Raw genomic sequence first — 16,214 nt, forward strand, 5'->3', positions numbered from 1 at the left:
TCAACAATCAAGAGAAGACTTCACAAGAGTGAATATAGAGAGTTCACCACAAGATGTAAACCATTTGTGAGCCACAAAAACAGGGAGACCAGATTAGAGTTTGGCAAACAACATCTAAAAAAAGCCATTACAGTTCTGGAACAAATCCTATGGACAGATGAGACAAAGATCAACTTGTACCAGAGTGATGGGAAGAGAAGAGTATGAAGAAGGGAAGGAACTGCTCATGATCCTGTTAGGAACCCCTCCAGCCAGCACAACACAACCCGGAGTCTACTCTGCCAGTCAGGTGTTCACTGGAGCCCCTGATGGTGGGGACAGACTGGGCTGCAGACTGACAGAGGGTCGTGAAGTGTGTACAGGCTGGGGAGAACCCAGGCAAGAAGAGTCAGGTCCACGCAGAGGTCAAAGGCCGGCAGCAAGTATCAGTATCGATGAACAAGCTGAGGTCAGAGGTCACAGGCAAAGTAGCGGAACGGGTAAACAAGCCAAGGATCAGGGTCACAGGAAACACAAGCGAAGTCAAATACGAAGCCAAGGGTCATACACGGGAAGTCAAAACGTAGATACAGGAAACAGGAACTGGAACAAGCAGGTCAGCAGACTGGAGCACAGAAGCTATAACCGGCAATGAGGCAGCAGACCTCATTGCCCTAAATACCAGTGGCCACCAATCAGAGCCTAGCTCTGAATTAGACACAGCCCCCAGCATAATTAATAAGTTGCTAGGCTTAAGGCATAAGGCTAGAGAATATGGTGAGCGCTGCGCCCGGCTTCCTCTCATTGCCGGGACGCAGCGCTGAAGTGTCTTCTCGTTGCCCCAGCAACGGCCGGGTCAGGGGCGGAAGTGACGTCCCGGTCGCCATAGCGACGGCCGGGACGCAGGTGAGTGAGTCGCGGCGGCTGGGCACTGCCGCGGCTCGTAACAGATCCAAAACATACCACCTCATCAGTGAAGCATGGTGGTGGTAGTGTCATGGCATGGACATGTATGGCTGCCAATGGAACTGGTTCCCTTGTATTTATTGATGATGTGACTGCTGACAAAAGCAGCAGGATGAATTCTGAAGTGTTTCGGGCAATATTATCTGCTCATATTCAGTCAAATGCTTCAGAACTCATTGGACGGCAATGACCCGAAGCATACTGCAAAAGTAACCAAAGCGTTTTTTAAGGCTAACAAGTGGAATGTTATGCAATGGCCAAGTCAATCACCTGACCTGAATCTGATTGAGCATGCATTTCACTTGATGAAGACAAAACTGAAGGGAAAATGCCCCAAGAACAAGCAGGAACTGAAGACATTTGCAGTAGAGGCCTGGCAGAGAATCACCAGGGATGAATCCCAGCATCTGGTGATGTCTATGCCTTCCAGACTTCAGGCTGTAATTGACTGCAAAGGATTTGCAACAAAGTATTAAAAAGTGAATGTTTGATGTAGGATTGTTTAGTTTGTCCCATTACTTTTGGTCCATTAAAAAGTGGGAGGCACATATAGAAACCGTTGTACTTTCTATACTGTTCACCTGATTTGGATGTAAATACCCTCAAATTAAAGCTGAAAGTCTGCAGTTAAAGCACATCTTGCTTGTTTCATTTCATATCCATTGTGGTGGTGTATAGAGCCCAAAATATGAGAATTGTGTTGATGGCCCAATATTTATGGACTTGACTGTATACTATACATGTAAGGGTTTGTACTCATTCTAGAGTGGACCTTTCAGCATAAACAACAATATCTTCTAACTTCTCATTCCAATTAATTTAAAGCTTAATTTGCCATACTATGTGAAAATGCATTAACATTTCCAGTTTTATGTGCCCTCTCTCTTCTTCCAGAGCAGCACCATTATAAGTTTATTTGTATAACAAATGCATGAAGCACCTGCAAAGTTCTTCGTTATAACAGACTATCATGTGCCATAGAGTGCCAACCATTATATACAGTCATGGTAAAAAGCAGAATATAAATTATAAACAGCCGGTAGATGGAACACAATTCTCAGTATTTATGGAAACTGTTCCACAGGTACCTCTGTAGAAACGGTGATGTTTCTCATAGTAACTAACTTATAATTTTTCTGGTAGAATTTAGAAAACATAAACAAATGTTTGACTGGTTGCGATGGGTCTATAAATGTCCCCCAATTCTCCTTCTTTCCTAAATATATTGCACTAACTTGCCTGACTTGTGCCAACAGCACAGCCCCCTCCATTTCACCGCAGTCGCCATGTCCTGGTGTCATTGTGGACTTGTTACGTGTGCATAAAACATATCATTAGTATTCCATTGAAACTGTTGCGCTAAGACTTTTTGTATGTGGCACAGGATTATGACATCACACAACATTCGTTTCCTTAGCCTTCCTGGCATTATCCAGGTAATAGTACTGAGCATTTGCTGTGAGAAATCCATTGCCCGTTGTTACTCTGTTTCCAACCTTTTTTTCCTCCTGACCATTCTTTTCTCCAAACATTGACATTGGCTACTGACGGACCATTCTGTTCACTTCAATCCTGTTCTTGGGTATTGTGTTGTCTTGATCTTCAGATGGATAGAGTTTTTAGATCTAGTTTGGCTATTACTACCTGTGCAGCATTATAATTATAGTCTTAGACCATTATTTACACCTTGGAAATGTAGTTTCATATAAAAAAATTAAAAAAAAAGAAAAAAATGCCACACACCAAAAATCAATTAGATGAACAGATTTTACTCGGGAGATCAAATTCTACCAATGTTCTTAAAATGTTCATAGGTCATTTCTTTCTGCAGAAAGCAAGAAGTAATAATGCCACTGTGTAGGTTCTTGGTTCGGCCTCATCTAGAATACTATGTTCAGTTCTGGAGGCCATATCTCCAGAAGGATATAAATACATTAGAGACTGTACAAAGAAGGCAACTAAAATGGTGCATGATCTACATCACAAAACTTACCCCGAAAGACTAATAGAACTTAATATGTATAGTTTGGAGCAGAGAAGGTAAAGGGGTAACATGATAGGAACTTTCATATATATCAAGGGTTTGAACAAGGTACATGAGGGAAACATTCTTCAAAGGAAGATAACTTTTCTTTTATAATCGGTGTTCTATGTCAATTGGTTCCTCTACCATCTGTGCAGATAGCTTGTAAGAAGACAGCATTGATGACACACCAATAAGTAAAAGTTTACAGAACAGTAAGGTAATGTATAATTATGTGCATAGGATTGATTAAATGCCAAAACCATATTTATAGTACTATTATGTTAGAATAAATTATATCTACATTTATACTTACTGTCTTAATTAGAATCATAAAATAATGTAAACCGATGACAATAAGAAAAGTTGAACAAACAATAAATACTCCTGCCCGTGTCTTACCTCAGTGTTAATAGGGGTGTGCTTTTTATTATACATAATTAACAGGACATACAATTTTTTTTTTTTTAATTAATGCCTTCTTAAAGTGTGCCATAATTCAGACAAGTCAATGGGACTTTCTACTGTCAACCTAGAAAACTTATTGCTCACACCCTTTCATATTCCTACATTACTATACGAACATCTATATATTTAGATTCTACACCCTAGTATTAAAATGTACCAGATCACCAACAACACTGCCTGTAAAATCTGATTTACTTTCTTCATGAGAATGCAATATCCACTGCATTATAAAAAATATATATACAAATTTAAATTATTTTCTACTTTAGAAACATAATTCCTCATCTCAAGATTACATCTGTAACCCTATACATTTATTGTAATGTTAAGGCGTTTAGTATTATTCAGATTTTGTTCTCTAACACATGAAATAACCTTTGCACTGCACATTCATAGGTGTGTCTCTGTTGCCCAGGCACACCCTAATACAGTCTAATTATGTGCCGCAACTGCTGAAATGGAGCTCCTCCCATATTTCATTGCGGAACGGACTATGTCTGGTGTGTGCTGACTTAGAGATACGTCGCACATAGGAAAACAGATCTGACCATTCTGTTCACTTCAATCCTGCCTACATATGTTTGTATTCATTTATGTGTTTAATGGTATTTTACATACTTGCCAACTCTCCCGAAATATCCGGGAGACTTGCCTGCTCTCCCGGGAGTCCGGGTTGGCCTCCCGGACTCCCGGGAGAGCAGGCAAGTCGCCCGCATCCGGCAAATACCTGGCCAAAATAAACCGATTCGCAGTGAATCGTGTCATTTTGGCCCCGTCCCCTGCATCAAAGCATAATTTTTGACGCTGGGGGCGAGGCCAAAATGATGCAATTGACCACGCCCTGTCCCTTTGCGCCCTCTAGTCACGCCCCCCTGTCCGGGATCTCCCGGATTTCAGTGCCCAAAAGTAGGCAAGTATGGTATTGTATGTTTGTGTGCATAACATTAAACGGGGGCACTGCTGTGCAACATAATGAACTGGGGGGCAATACTTTGTGACATGATATTAACTGGAGGCACTCAGACCCCTGCCCCCAGGCAGTGCACCCCACTGACGACAAGCTGCTGCGCACAGTATGCCTCTCTAGGTTTCCCAGGGTGCACACTCTAATGAGATGTGCTGCAGATATTTGCACATTACCCAGTTCCTGCAGTAAGGTCTTCAAAAACTGCAGATGTAACTTGATTGACAACTGATATTATAATACCTCATACTTCCACATGCTGCATTTGAATCTGCCTTCTTGCATGTGATCTCACAAGAGAATAGCAATCACAGATGGTTAGCGGGGGCTAAAGGGAGAAAAAGACTATGGTCTGTGAAGAAAAATGTAGGGGAGAGACGCCTACCAAAGTACTATTATAGGTATATACGGAGCTAGACAAAACATTAATGTGGAAAACATTTCAGTGCAGTGTATGTCAGCTGATTTCTGATCAGAGGGGCGAGGAGAAAAGACAATACAAACTTAATTTTCACTTGAGAAGTTTATTAGCAAACTATTCTGAAATATGTAAAGATCCATTAAATACATCTTGCCTCTGTACATTGTACCTTCTAGTATACAAATTTACATTATTAAACATATTTAAATAATCGTTTAGTCAGAAAATGGTAGTAACACATACAAATGAGAGAACCGACATATTAACAACTGTGTGTATCCTGTTCCTGAGTATATGCTTTCTATACACACTTTTATTATGGATATCTAGACAGGAAAAAAATGTTTTATGACCTGTATGTTATATTTTATCCTTACAAAACAACAAGGGGTCAACTGAATTCATCACTAAGCTTAATCATTTGTCATCATATTATCTCTTTCTTTACATGAGGATAACATTTATAATCCACAATCCAATGAGCAAAGGCTTACACGGTGTAATATAAAGGTGTTCAAGTCATCCACTTTGGCAACATGTATCTAAACCACTGTAATAATATGGATTAGCATATGTAAGTGAGTGGTCTATATTCAAATAAAGATGTTAATGCTGTGTAATGCATAGCTTTGAGCCTATGACCACCACATCATGCCATTATATAATAACTGCTATGTAACACTAAGCTATAGAATAAATTGCCACCTCTCCCCAGCTAGCAGGGATCCAGAGTCTAGGCCGCTGTCATTCATAACATACTCTTCCCATCAAGGAGCTCTCTGTATCCGACGAACAATTGCGTAAAGAAAAAACCTTCCTCAAAAAATAGCAGAACATTGGTGTTTCAGTTTTCAGAATAGCAATGTTCTGCTAGTTGGCAGAAGGGTGGTTTTACGTCATAATTTATGGCTATGGTGGAGTGCTCCAATAAGTAAATAAGTAGGTAGTGTATAAATGAGGTGACGGAAGTGTAACATAAGACCAATAGCAGATTATATTAACAGAGAGCTATCTCCAAGGTAGTGTTCTTGTAAGGGTGTCTGTCTTTGACCTGCTCTGCTAAACAATGATTTTTTTTTTGTACATTATAACTAATATCTGTCTACATAGCAGCATTCTGAACCAATAAATTAGAGTCTGAGGAGAAGAGCATCTTAATGTAGACATGTTCTCTCTTTATACAAAGCACTATTAAAGATTTATATTTTATAAGAAAAGCATACCAATTCTATAGACCCATTAGTCAGTTTTTAACACACGCTGGTAGTATTGCCAGCTCAGGTCATAGAGAAGACACTGTTCTTGTTTTAGTTTTAGGTATAGTTTGGCAAAAGCAAGAAACGTCTAACATTTGCCCACTCTTGCCGCTTGTACTTAAGAAACACACTGTACTGAATAACATGCAAGGATTCTCTGTGAAAGCTGTGTAATGTATATGATCAAAGAAAGTAAGAAAAACATACCTAGATATGAGGATCCCCTCTTTACTAGTCACGTATGCTTTGGCATTCTGTGTAGGCGACTGTAATAGGTATTGCTAGACATTACAAGGTGAACATAGCTGTGGCTTCATTTAGGAAAAACAGCTGGTTTTGTTGGATTGCAATGAAGCCTTCCAATCACTTTCCATCTTTTACAATAATTCACCATCAAGTATAATATTTTATTTTGGAGACCATTAAATATAAAATAGGAGTATAAAATTCATACTGCTCTGAAAATTTGCTATGGAGACCCACTGGGTACAAAGCATAAACTTTGACATCTGTAAACGTATTGTGGGCAGTACCATGTCAAGCACTCTGACAGCAATACATTGACAACATTTATACCTCCATAGAATGGAATCTATAAAATTGTGAAAATACACAAGAAGTTGCAACAGAATATTATTGGAATAGAATTACTATCCAAAACTTGTATGTTCCTCTTTGTTTGGCCAACAGGGAGAGGAAGATGTAGAACAGAGAGTTCTTTATTATCAAAGCTTACATGATCACAGTCTAGCAGCAGGATTCACATGTGACAGAGGACAATCACAATGGGAAACATGGAATGGTTGAAGTGCTCTCATCAAATGCTCAGGCTTTAAATATAGAGTGGTAACACCTTTCATATGCATAATAAATACATGGCACTTTTGTGTTCTTGAAAGTGGATAGCTCTGAATTTGTATGCAAAAGCATCAATGAGTCATCCTCTTGTGTGCTTCTTTGTGCAGTAGTGAAACACACCTGTGGCAGTCATTATATTATAACGTACAGCAAAGAGAGAGACTCCACCCAGCAGAGTCCTTTTTATTGAAACCAATGGCAGCATGATCAAGTACACCATTAGCTAGAAGCAGCCAGCCATAATAAAGTCAGTGATTAACTTGTACCTATGGGAGGTGAAAAACCAGAGTCCTGTTTGCTCAGTTGAACAATCCCCACGGAAATGTCAGTTTTCCAGTAACTCATGCCTGCAGATGAAGATTTATTCCAAGATAAGCACCCTTCAAGCCGAGCTCCACTGGAGCATTTTTTTTACAGCACAAATTCCTTCATGAGGCTGCATAATGCACTCGCCAAAAAGGGTACTTGGCTATCTCAGTCTTCATGGTCTACATCAAGAAAAGGTTTTGCTGCGCTTCTCATGAGCACAGCACGTCAAGAGGAAGGGGTTCTAAGATAACCTTCCTTTGTTCACTCACCCAAACAGGGGTTGTCAATTAACCATAAAAGTTTTTATCACACATCTACTTCAGCAAAGGTTTTAGTATTTTATCTAGTGTTGCTTTGCCTGTATCCTTAAGTTTCAAAGAGGACTTTTCAACTATAGTCTTTTCTTTTTGGACAGAGTCATTTTTATTGCTATTAACGGCTTCGGTCACCTTCCCATTTGTTCTCATGCTATTTACCCTTTTTAATGTACTCAGACTGCCATTTTCCTTGGGCACTGAATCTCTAGTTAATGGTTCAGACTTTCCTTTAGATTGGCGTAAGGATGATGATCTAGTTATTGTTGCCGTTTTTACTGGCGTAGAAGAGGAAGGTTCTGGTAATGCCCGTCGTGACGATGATGCTACAGTATTCCTGGCAAAATTTGGAGTAGATGAAAAGGTCTTCATGGTGGTGTTTGGTGGAGGCTTGCTTGTTTCGGCAGCAGTTGGCGGTTTTGGAGTCGTGCGGCAGATCTTGGTTTCATCAGGCTTTGGCCTACTAATATTTCTAACTGGTTTAGCTGCCGGTTTTCTAACAGAACTTTTGCGCTGAATTTGGTCCCTTTGAAAATGAGAACTGTTGGATGTAAAACTTCCACCTCTTTGAAACTTAGGTTCCTCAGTAGTTGTGCTGGTCTTGGGAGAAGCTTTTGGAATGTTATCAGTTTTGGAACGCACTGTTTGCTTTAGATCTGACTTTACATCATCCCGCATTGAACTCCTGAGTTCTGTACGTTTTATACTTCCTGGCTTGTTGGACTTAGAAATGGGAACAACTTTGCGCATTGTCTCATGCTCAGAATCATTCAACATGCGCACAGGCTTTGTCGTAGCGGTGTTACTCGAGCGAACAACAGTTGTCTTTGTGAAGCTTGGGGTTCTTTCTTTCAAGGAGTTCTGCCTCCTGGGATCTTTGTTTTTCGTAGTACTCTCCTTTGAAATGCTTGTCTTCCTAGTGCCACGTTCTGTGTTAGGCTGTTTTGAAACAGATACATTCGATACTACTCCATTTGGCTTCTTACTCTGTATATTTGTTCCCGCTTTCTCCTGCATCTTTTCTTGACCTTCAGAACAGTCCAATGTTAAAGAGCTATCTGTGGTATCTTCAACATAAAACAATGGTCTGTGCTCTTGCTGATCAGAAATACATGTATCCTTCGACATGCCGACACTGTTTAAATGTGCTTCTGTCATATCAGTCATCTTGTTTGAGGTACTTCGGGAGTTGCTTGTCTTGTCTTTGGTATTTTTGATTGATGGTATTGTGTTGTCATCTGCAAGGCTAAAGGATTGAAAACTCGAATCTTCAAATGTTTCTATATCTGCAATGCATGCGTCATGAGTATATTCATTCACAGATCCTTGGGCATCAAACTGTTGTAACTTTTTCACAAGCTCCCTTTCTTCAATAGTGACTGTTAAAGCACTTGCAGTCTTTTTGTGCAGAGCTTCAACCTTATTTTGGTAGGTTGGTTGATGATTGTTGTTACGGTCTGTATCACTCAGATTATAATGCATATTAGCAACGGGAGTGTTGTCAACAAGCTCATCTTCCAGACTAATAAGAACCGTAGGCACTTTATGGGAATTTGTAATGGATTCATTGTTATTTAAGTGCATAATGTTTAAGTCCTGATCGTTTTTCGCTATGGAACCCATCCAAGCTACTGTGGGTCTTGACTGATGAGTGTGAGTTCGTGGTAGGCTGTTGAATTTGTTTGCTTGGTCATCCTGTGGGGCTTCCAAATACATCTGAAGTTCTCGGTCTGCCGTAACTCCTAAGGAGTGGCGGGAACGTCTAGAGCTCGAGTTTCTACTTAATGGGCTTTGCGGTCTTTGCTGCAAAAATGGTAAAAATTCTTCAAGTCCTTTTTTAGTCAGTAACTCCACGTCACTTTCACTACTACTTCTTCCAAACCCTCCATTCTCGCCACAGACCCAGGAGTGGCGTTTTAGCTCTAGCTCCTTCAGTCTCTTCTGCTGTCGTAGATCTTTCATCTCTCTGTCCTGATTTTCCTAGAAATATAGTAAAACAAAGACAATTCTATTATACACAAAGTTAACGTTTAGTGTTTGGTAAAATATTGCTAATTTATTATACAAGTTAAGCCTCCATAATACACCAGCATATATTCTGGAAAATCCTTGGATATTTGATGAATTCAGAAAAATATAAAATAAGTTTGTGCTAGCCCTGAAATTTGAAGGACCTCTAAAACTAAAAAAACAACAACAACAAAAAACAAACAAAAAACCATAACAAACCAAAACCAGAAAAACTGACCACTTCTATTAGTCTAGTATAATTTAGCATTATTGTATTCTACAACACCCCTTGGTCTGGAATACTCTCTAATATGGTACTACATTTAACCAGAAAACCACATTAATTTGGCAAATTATTTAAACCATTAGCCAACTCTCAGGGTACGTAATAAATGACTATACACAGAATATGCATGTATCTAAATACACAAAGTCTGTATAAAAAGATATATATGTAGACATGTGAAAACACAATGCTTTATTAACCACTTCATTGTAGGACAGCACCCATAGTATTCTCACCTTTACAGCTTTGTTGAACTTGTTACAGAAATCTCGAAAAATCTGGAAACATTCATCAAGTTTCATGGTTTCTTTGTCTTCACAGAAGAAGTCAATAAGGGCATTCCCCTCTTTCTGTAACTCCAATCTCTGCTTGTCCAATTCTTTCAACTGTTTCACAGCACCCTAAAAGAAAATGAACAAGCACACCATTGGCGACATGTGAAATACACGCACACATCATAATAAATTGATAAATTAAGATTTTTTCCAATATGAGAAGATTCAATTAACTGGATGAATGATCTTTGCTTCATAAAGAAGTGGGTATGACACCACAATCCTACCTACTTTCATTTGAGAAAACCCTGACATCACGTTCTGTACTGCGGGGAGACCCTGCTCCTTCCTAACTCTCAGTTTCTCTCCTCACATCATGACATTGTCACAACCCCATTTAGCACAGTCCTTACAAACATAACCACATGAGCAGACTGGACACTGCCTCTCACAAGATCAGCCCACTTATCTCCTTCCACTGTTTAGCTACAGATTGTTCTGCTCCCACCTTTTCTAAAACAGGTACACACTGAACAAAAAGGAGATGAAGAATGATAAAAGGGTGATAATTACCTAGCTAAATGCATATTAAACAGTCCCATGAAAAAAGGGGGTGCGTGTTTTTTGTTTTTAACAAATTCCTGTGGCAGGCTACAAATAGGCTTGGTAATTACAATTGTACATTGGTTTGTTACTTCAGGCTGTTAATACTGATGCACAATGTCATGTGACCATGGCAACCAGTGTCATGGGATGTAGTGAGCAGAGAGGTTTTGGAATGCCCCTCTGAGCAATGTCTGCACTGTAAAATCTTCCCCTTCCTTCTCCCCCTCTCCCTCTTTGCCATCACATGACATGTTGACAGCTGTGTGACTGGCAGCCTTACTTGTCTGCCCTCTAGAGAGATTTTGAAAAGGAGCCAATGATTTGTAGGAGGACAGCTAAGAAAAAAGTCAGATGGAAAAAAGGTACTTCACTTGCCTTTTTAAAGGGGGGGGGGGGGGGGGAAACTATGCGAGATTGTGAAAAAAAATATTTTTTAAAGCAGCAAAGCATGGTAGGTAAAATAAAAAAATTCATAGTTCGAGGGTTATCAGTTATCTATAAATAACTTAATGTTGGTTTATGATAAACATGTGGACAAAAGATATTCTGACATAAGACCAATTCACTTTTTAGAAATGTAATGGACACCATAAGGAGTACCAAGAAACAAATAAGATATATAAAACATCAGTTAAATATAGCAAAAATGTTGACCATAGTAATAAAGAATAAAAAAGCGTTGGAGACACATTCACCACTATAACTTTTTTTTTTCCAAAGTGCTTTAATAGGGTGTGTGCTTGTATAGTATGGAGGCATTGTTGGTGCTCTTTGTGCTTCTTTTTATACCATTATCTACTGGGCCATGAGAAAGGAAAATCGATACCTTTCCTTCCTCACACTTAATATAGTCTTTTGATCTTTTTACAAGTATGTGATGCAATACAGTGTCAGGACCATATAGTAATCCTCACATTTGTAATTAATCTTGAAGAACTTGCTGCTAAATAGTCTAACATAGTAACACAATAGTGTATGTAACATAGTCCACAAAAAGAGGCGGTACACTTTTGATACAAGTTGTAGTACAGACACACAAAAAGCATTCCTACTAAATAGAAATGTAAGAATAAATGGATGAACGCTCTTGTATACCTGGAGGAATTCTTCCATTTGATGAACCAGTTCAGGGTCCTTTTTGATTTGATCTTTCAGAGTTTTTGTTTTTGTTGATAGTGCATGAAATTCTGCTTCTATGTTGTCTGTGGATAACCTGAAAGGCAAAACAAAAATAAATAAAAATAAATAAATATAAGAGATAGGCTACATAATGAGCAAAGGTATGCATCAAGGCTTCAATCCGTAATGTTTGAATAGGTCATCAAACACCTGAATGTCAAACATAACCATGCCTGTTTGTCAAATCTAAACAGAAGATAAGTTGGGTGGAAGTTCGGTCACGGAACAGAGAGCTTGTTACAGGATTAGTAATACATCATTTTTCACCAACTCCCAGGTAAAATGTTCAAAAGCCATAAAAATCACTGATCTGTGCAGCACGGCTAGTAAAGGATCATGTGCATCTAAACAAACTATATTTTACTGACTAGTGTTAAAGAAACACTTTGCTTATTTTACGTTTGTTTGCCAGATAAGAATTTGTTATAAATGGTTTGACTCCTGACCTATCCCCAGACAAAACCAATAATACATAATTCAATAATGAGACTAATTGTTTTCCATTTTCCTTTGCCTCAAACCACACTAATGGCTTCCCACAATTACAAAGGAACAAGTCTGCTTCCTGCTGCAGGAACAAAAACACAAATCCTCTGCACCATTACAGAGCACCTATACATCCAACCCAGCACATCTGGCCGTCATAGGAATGCATGGACATAAATGGATGCGATATCTAAACACTACATCAGACAGATTGTGGAGCTCACTGCTCAGCAGAAGTGCAGATGTGTGGGATAAAGGGGATTGCTGCTTCTCACCACGCCAGCTTATACTCCTTCGCTTTTCTGAAAAAAAAAACTTAGGTTTGCTCAGTGCCAAGTACAAGCTGAGCTTTTGTGCATAAAGCAGCCCTTTGACCCTGCTCCTTCTGTCATAGTAACAAGTGAAACTTCCCTCAGTAGTAATGTGGGAAAGCCAATCACCTGACACAACAATGCTGCATTCCTTTCTCCTTTCATTCTACAGGAGCTTTAATGCGCGCAAAGAAACATAGTTACAACTATCATTTATCATACTGTACAAACTATATCTAGGGCAGCATCTTTGTGAATGGAAGAAACAGAGCTGTATCATTTTCATTTAGTAGTGTGAGGTTTAAGAGTTTCCTATGTGACCGTGATAAATACATACTAAAAACAATACTAGATTCTAAATATCAGTAGAAGAGATGTATTTATTTATTTTTTTAAAAGCAATAATTTGTGTTCAATAACAATATAGTTCTTCTACAGATTATAAATATTGTAATGCCAGAAATGTTTTTAGTTTTACATAAACCCTAAAATTAGAAAACAACATTTTAACTAAACACAAATGTATCAATACATAACTGCATGTATATGTACTTCATGTATAATAAGCAAACAAATAACCTATATAAGAACTTACCAATATTACACAATAATACACTTCAGGAACAATTTTAAAAACAATCCTTTGATAGCTTTTGATTTCAAAGTAAGTTTATATACTGCCTAGTCCAGTGTTGGCTAACCTGTAACACTCCAGGTGTTGTGAAACTACAAGTCCCAGCATACCCTTCCAGCAATAAGCTGCTATATATTGGCAAAGCATGCTGGGACTTGTAGTTTCACAACACCTGGAGTGTCACAGGTTAGCCAACGCTGGCCTAGTCTATTATATGCATTCCAAGTGCTTCATAGCACACAAGCACCAAAAATAGGACGCAGGGCTCCACAACACTGATGTATGGCAATACAAACAGCTGGGCACATCACACATTGCACTTCTGACTGTTTATTAAACCCTAGCTTTAAGATTTGGAAACTGACTTAGGCTGCAGTGAGCTACAATACTAGAAAGTCACCAGATGTACTAATGCTACCGGGGGTAAGACAGCATCAAAAGTGTTTGCACTTTAACTAGCGAATGTATTTTTGTTTGTGCATTATACAGATATTAAAATATGTTACCTAACATGCATAAAGGTCATAAACTACCATTAATATTATATAAAGCACAATAAGATTTTTTATGTTAAGCCATCTGAGCATATACAGATCAATTTTATCACCGACCATCATATTAACTAGTTCCTCTTACAGTATTCTTAATCTTATGCAATACTGTGTGCATAATAACAACAGTGTATTCCTAAAATACAAATACAGGACACATTAGGTGCCAATGCAGGTAGTCATCAAGCACAAAGCCAACTGTTCAGGTGAAGCCAAAACAGAAGAAGAACTTGCGCACGTGTTCGGCCACACGTTGAATAATTGCAACAATCTGATGTTCAGACTGTCCAGCTCTGAACACAAAACATCCAAATACGATAATAACTGCTCACAAAGTCAACCCAAATAACACAAACACAAATGGGAAACAAGAAAAAAGGCACCAATATCCGTTATACTGCCTAATTGCCAACATGTCAATAATAACTACTACCAGGGACACATTGCTGCGGGGCAACGTAAATTAACATTCGATAGACAAATGCTCATTTGCAACGGCGACTGAGAATAGGAAGTAAAAAACATATAATGCAAAAACCTCCTAGATAAATGACTGTAACAGAGCGCTGGCAACACTGGGCATAAGCCAAAATACAGGAATCCATTCATTCCCAAAAAGCAAAACCATTGAACATGGTCATAGAATTATATTGGATTTTCAATACACTGTGAAATATTAATCTATCCAGTGTAAAAACAACAACATGGGAGAATTCCGTCCAGCATAGAAAATATCAGAAATGTTCTCTGCATTTTTTCACAGACAGGAACACTGGAAGACAAATCTTTGAAACCTAGGCTTACACCAAGAAATTTGATAAATTGAGACAATTTTGGACTTTAGCGAGTATATTTCCTAAAGTAAAAGGCCGATTAGGTCAAGCAACTTTTTAGCTGGTTATGCAGATCCCGGGCAAATCCCAGTTAGTTCAGACAGTAATTTCTTATTCCAATACTTATCTGCTCAAGGTGAAAATCACATATTTACAGGGTTTTGTGTTTTGTTTCTAACAAGCTGTGTCTTGGAAGCAAAAATGAAAAAGAAAAAAAAAAAAAAAAAAGTACTATAAAAAATGTGAAAGTACCCTAGAGAATAATATGCAACTGTAATGTAAAGACTACAATGCCCATGGCAGAACTACTGACAGAGTCCCAGAGAGAGAAGCAGCGCTATAATTTAGAGGTAACAATAGACGTCAGAGCACTGCTCTTACCTGGCTGCTTCACTAAGATGTTGCAGCTGCTCCGAGAAGGTCATCAGTGCAGTGTCCTTCTTTTGTGCCTCCTGGAGAATTGAAAAAATAAATAAAATAAAAAAAATAAGAGATATTTACAATGAAGGATAATAAAATGACTGACTGACAATTACATTTGAAAACATTAATCTGTACCAAGTATGTGTATTTTAAGTGAAACTTCATTGAAAAAACATTTTGATTTGGCTTGTACGACATACTTCTGGGACCTATGGGGTTTGTTCTGTCTAACACTATGCACACAATGCTTGATCTACGCTCTGACAATTGTTAACAAATTGACACAGGGTAACAAGACTCATTGCTGCCAAGAACTAGGTGGCGGAGGCAGAGAGGAGAGGGAGGGCACGGGGGAGAAGGGGCGTGAGAACTACGGAGAAGGAATGATACAGGAGGGGCAGGACAGGAGATACTAGTGCGACAGCGCAGATCACAGGGCTCGGAGTACAGTACACAGGAGAAGTGCATAACGTCATTTCAGTAACACATTTACATCTCCACAAAGGCTTTTCACTATGCGCCAGCACAGATATTTCACTACATACAGTATTGTTGTGGGTATTATAAATAATAATCAGGGAAAGGATTAATAGTAAACACATCATTGTTTAGAGAAATCTCACAGTTAAGAACACAAAAGTACAGTTGCACAGTAACAAACATACAGAAGTGACGATGCAGCTAATTAACATTTGTTCATAATACTAACTCACAACTACATAAAAATGTGAAAACATCAGTGTCTGGTATGCATAACGGGCAAATACACAAATGACCTTGCTTCCAAATATAGTACTCATGGGCAGAGCTGTAACGTAGAATTCTAGCGCCTGGGGCGAGAAAAACAAATGCCGCCCTCCTAGCGCTCAATTTTAACCAAATGAACCTAAAATATTCCTAAACTGTGCCCCCTTCAGCGCGGCACTCTGGGTGGCAGCCCCTATTGCACAGCCTTAATTAGGGCCCTGCTCAAGGGGATAACTGATCTCTGTGACATAAGCGATATGTGGTGTCTCTCCATACAATTATTACCTATAGATACACCAACCACCAAACATGCAG

The 16,214-nt window shown here is 38.9% G+C and overlaps 1 protein-coding gene across 3 annotated transcripts in view; it reads right to left on the reverse strand.

Moving 5' to 3' along the window:
- Positions 1 to 4,904: 4,904 nt before the first annotated feature.
- Positions 4,905 to 16,214, reverse strand: part of FHDC1 (FH2 domain containing 1) — a 42,477-nt gene continuing 31,167 nt past the window's right edge. For all 3 annotated transcript variants that reach the window (XM_075198640.1, XM_075198657.1, XM_075198650.1), the window contains exons 9-12: positions 15,111 to 15,181; positions 11,831 to 11,948; positions 10,091 to 10,255; positions 4,905 to 9,538 (exon numbers count right to left, since the gene is read on the reverse strand). In XM_075198640.1, coding sequence (XP_075054741.1) covers positions 7,559 to 9,538; positions 10,091 to 10,255; positions 11,831 to 11,948; positions 15,111 to 15,181 — 2,334 coding nt within the window. In that variant the 3' untranslated portion in view covers positions 4,905 to 7,558. The remainder of the gene's footprint in view (positions 9,539 to 10,090; positions 10,256 to 11,830; positions 11,949 to 15,110; positions 15,182 to 16,214) is intronic.

The sequence above is a fragment of the Mixophyes fleayi genome, chromosome 1, assembly GCF_038048845.1.
Source record: "Mixophyes fleayi isolate aMixFle1 chromosome 1, aMixFle1.hap1, whole genome shotgun sequence".
Classification (NCBI taxonomy): domain Eukaryota; kingdom Metazoa; phylum Chordata; class Amphibia; order Anura; family Limnodynastidae; genus Mixophyes; species Mixophyes fleayi.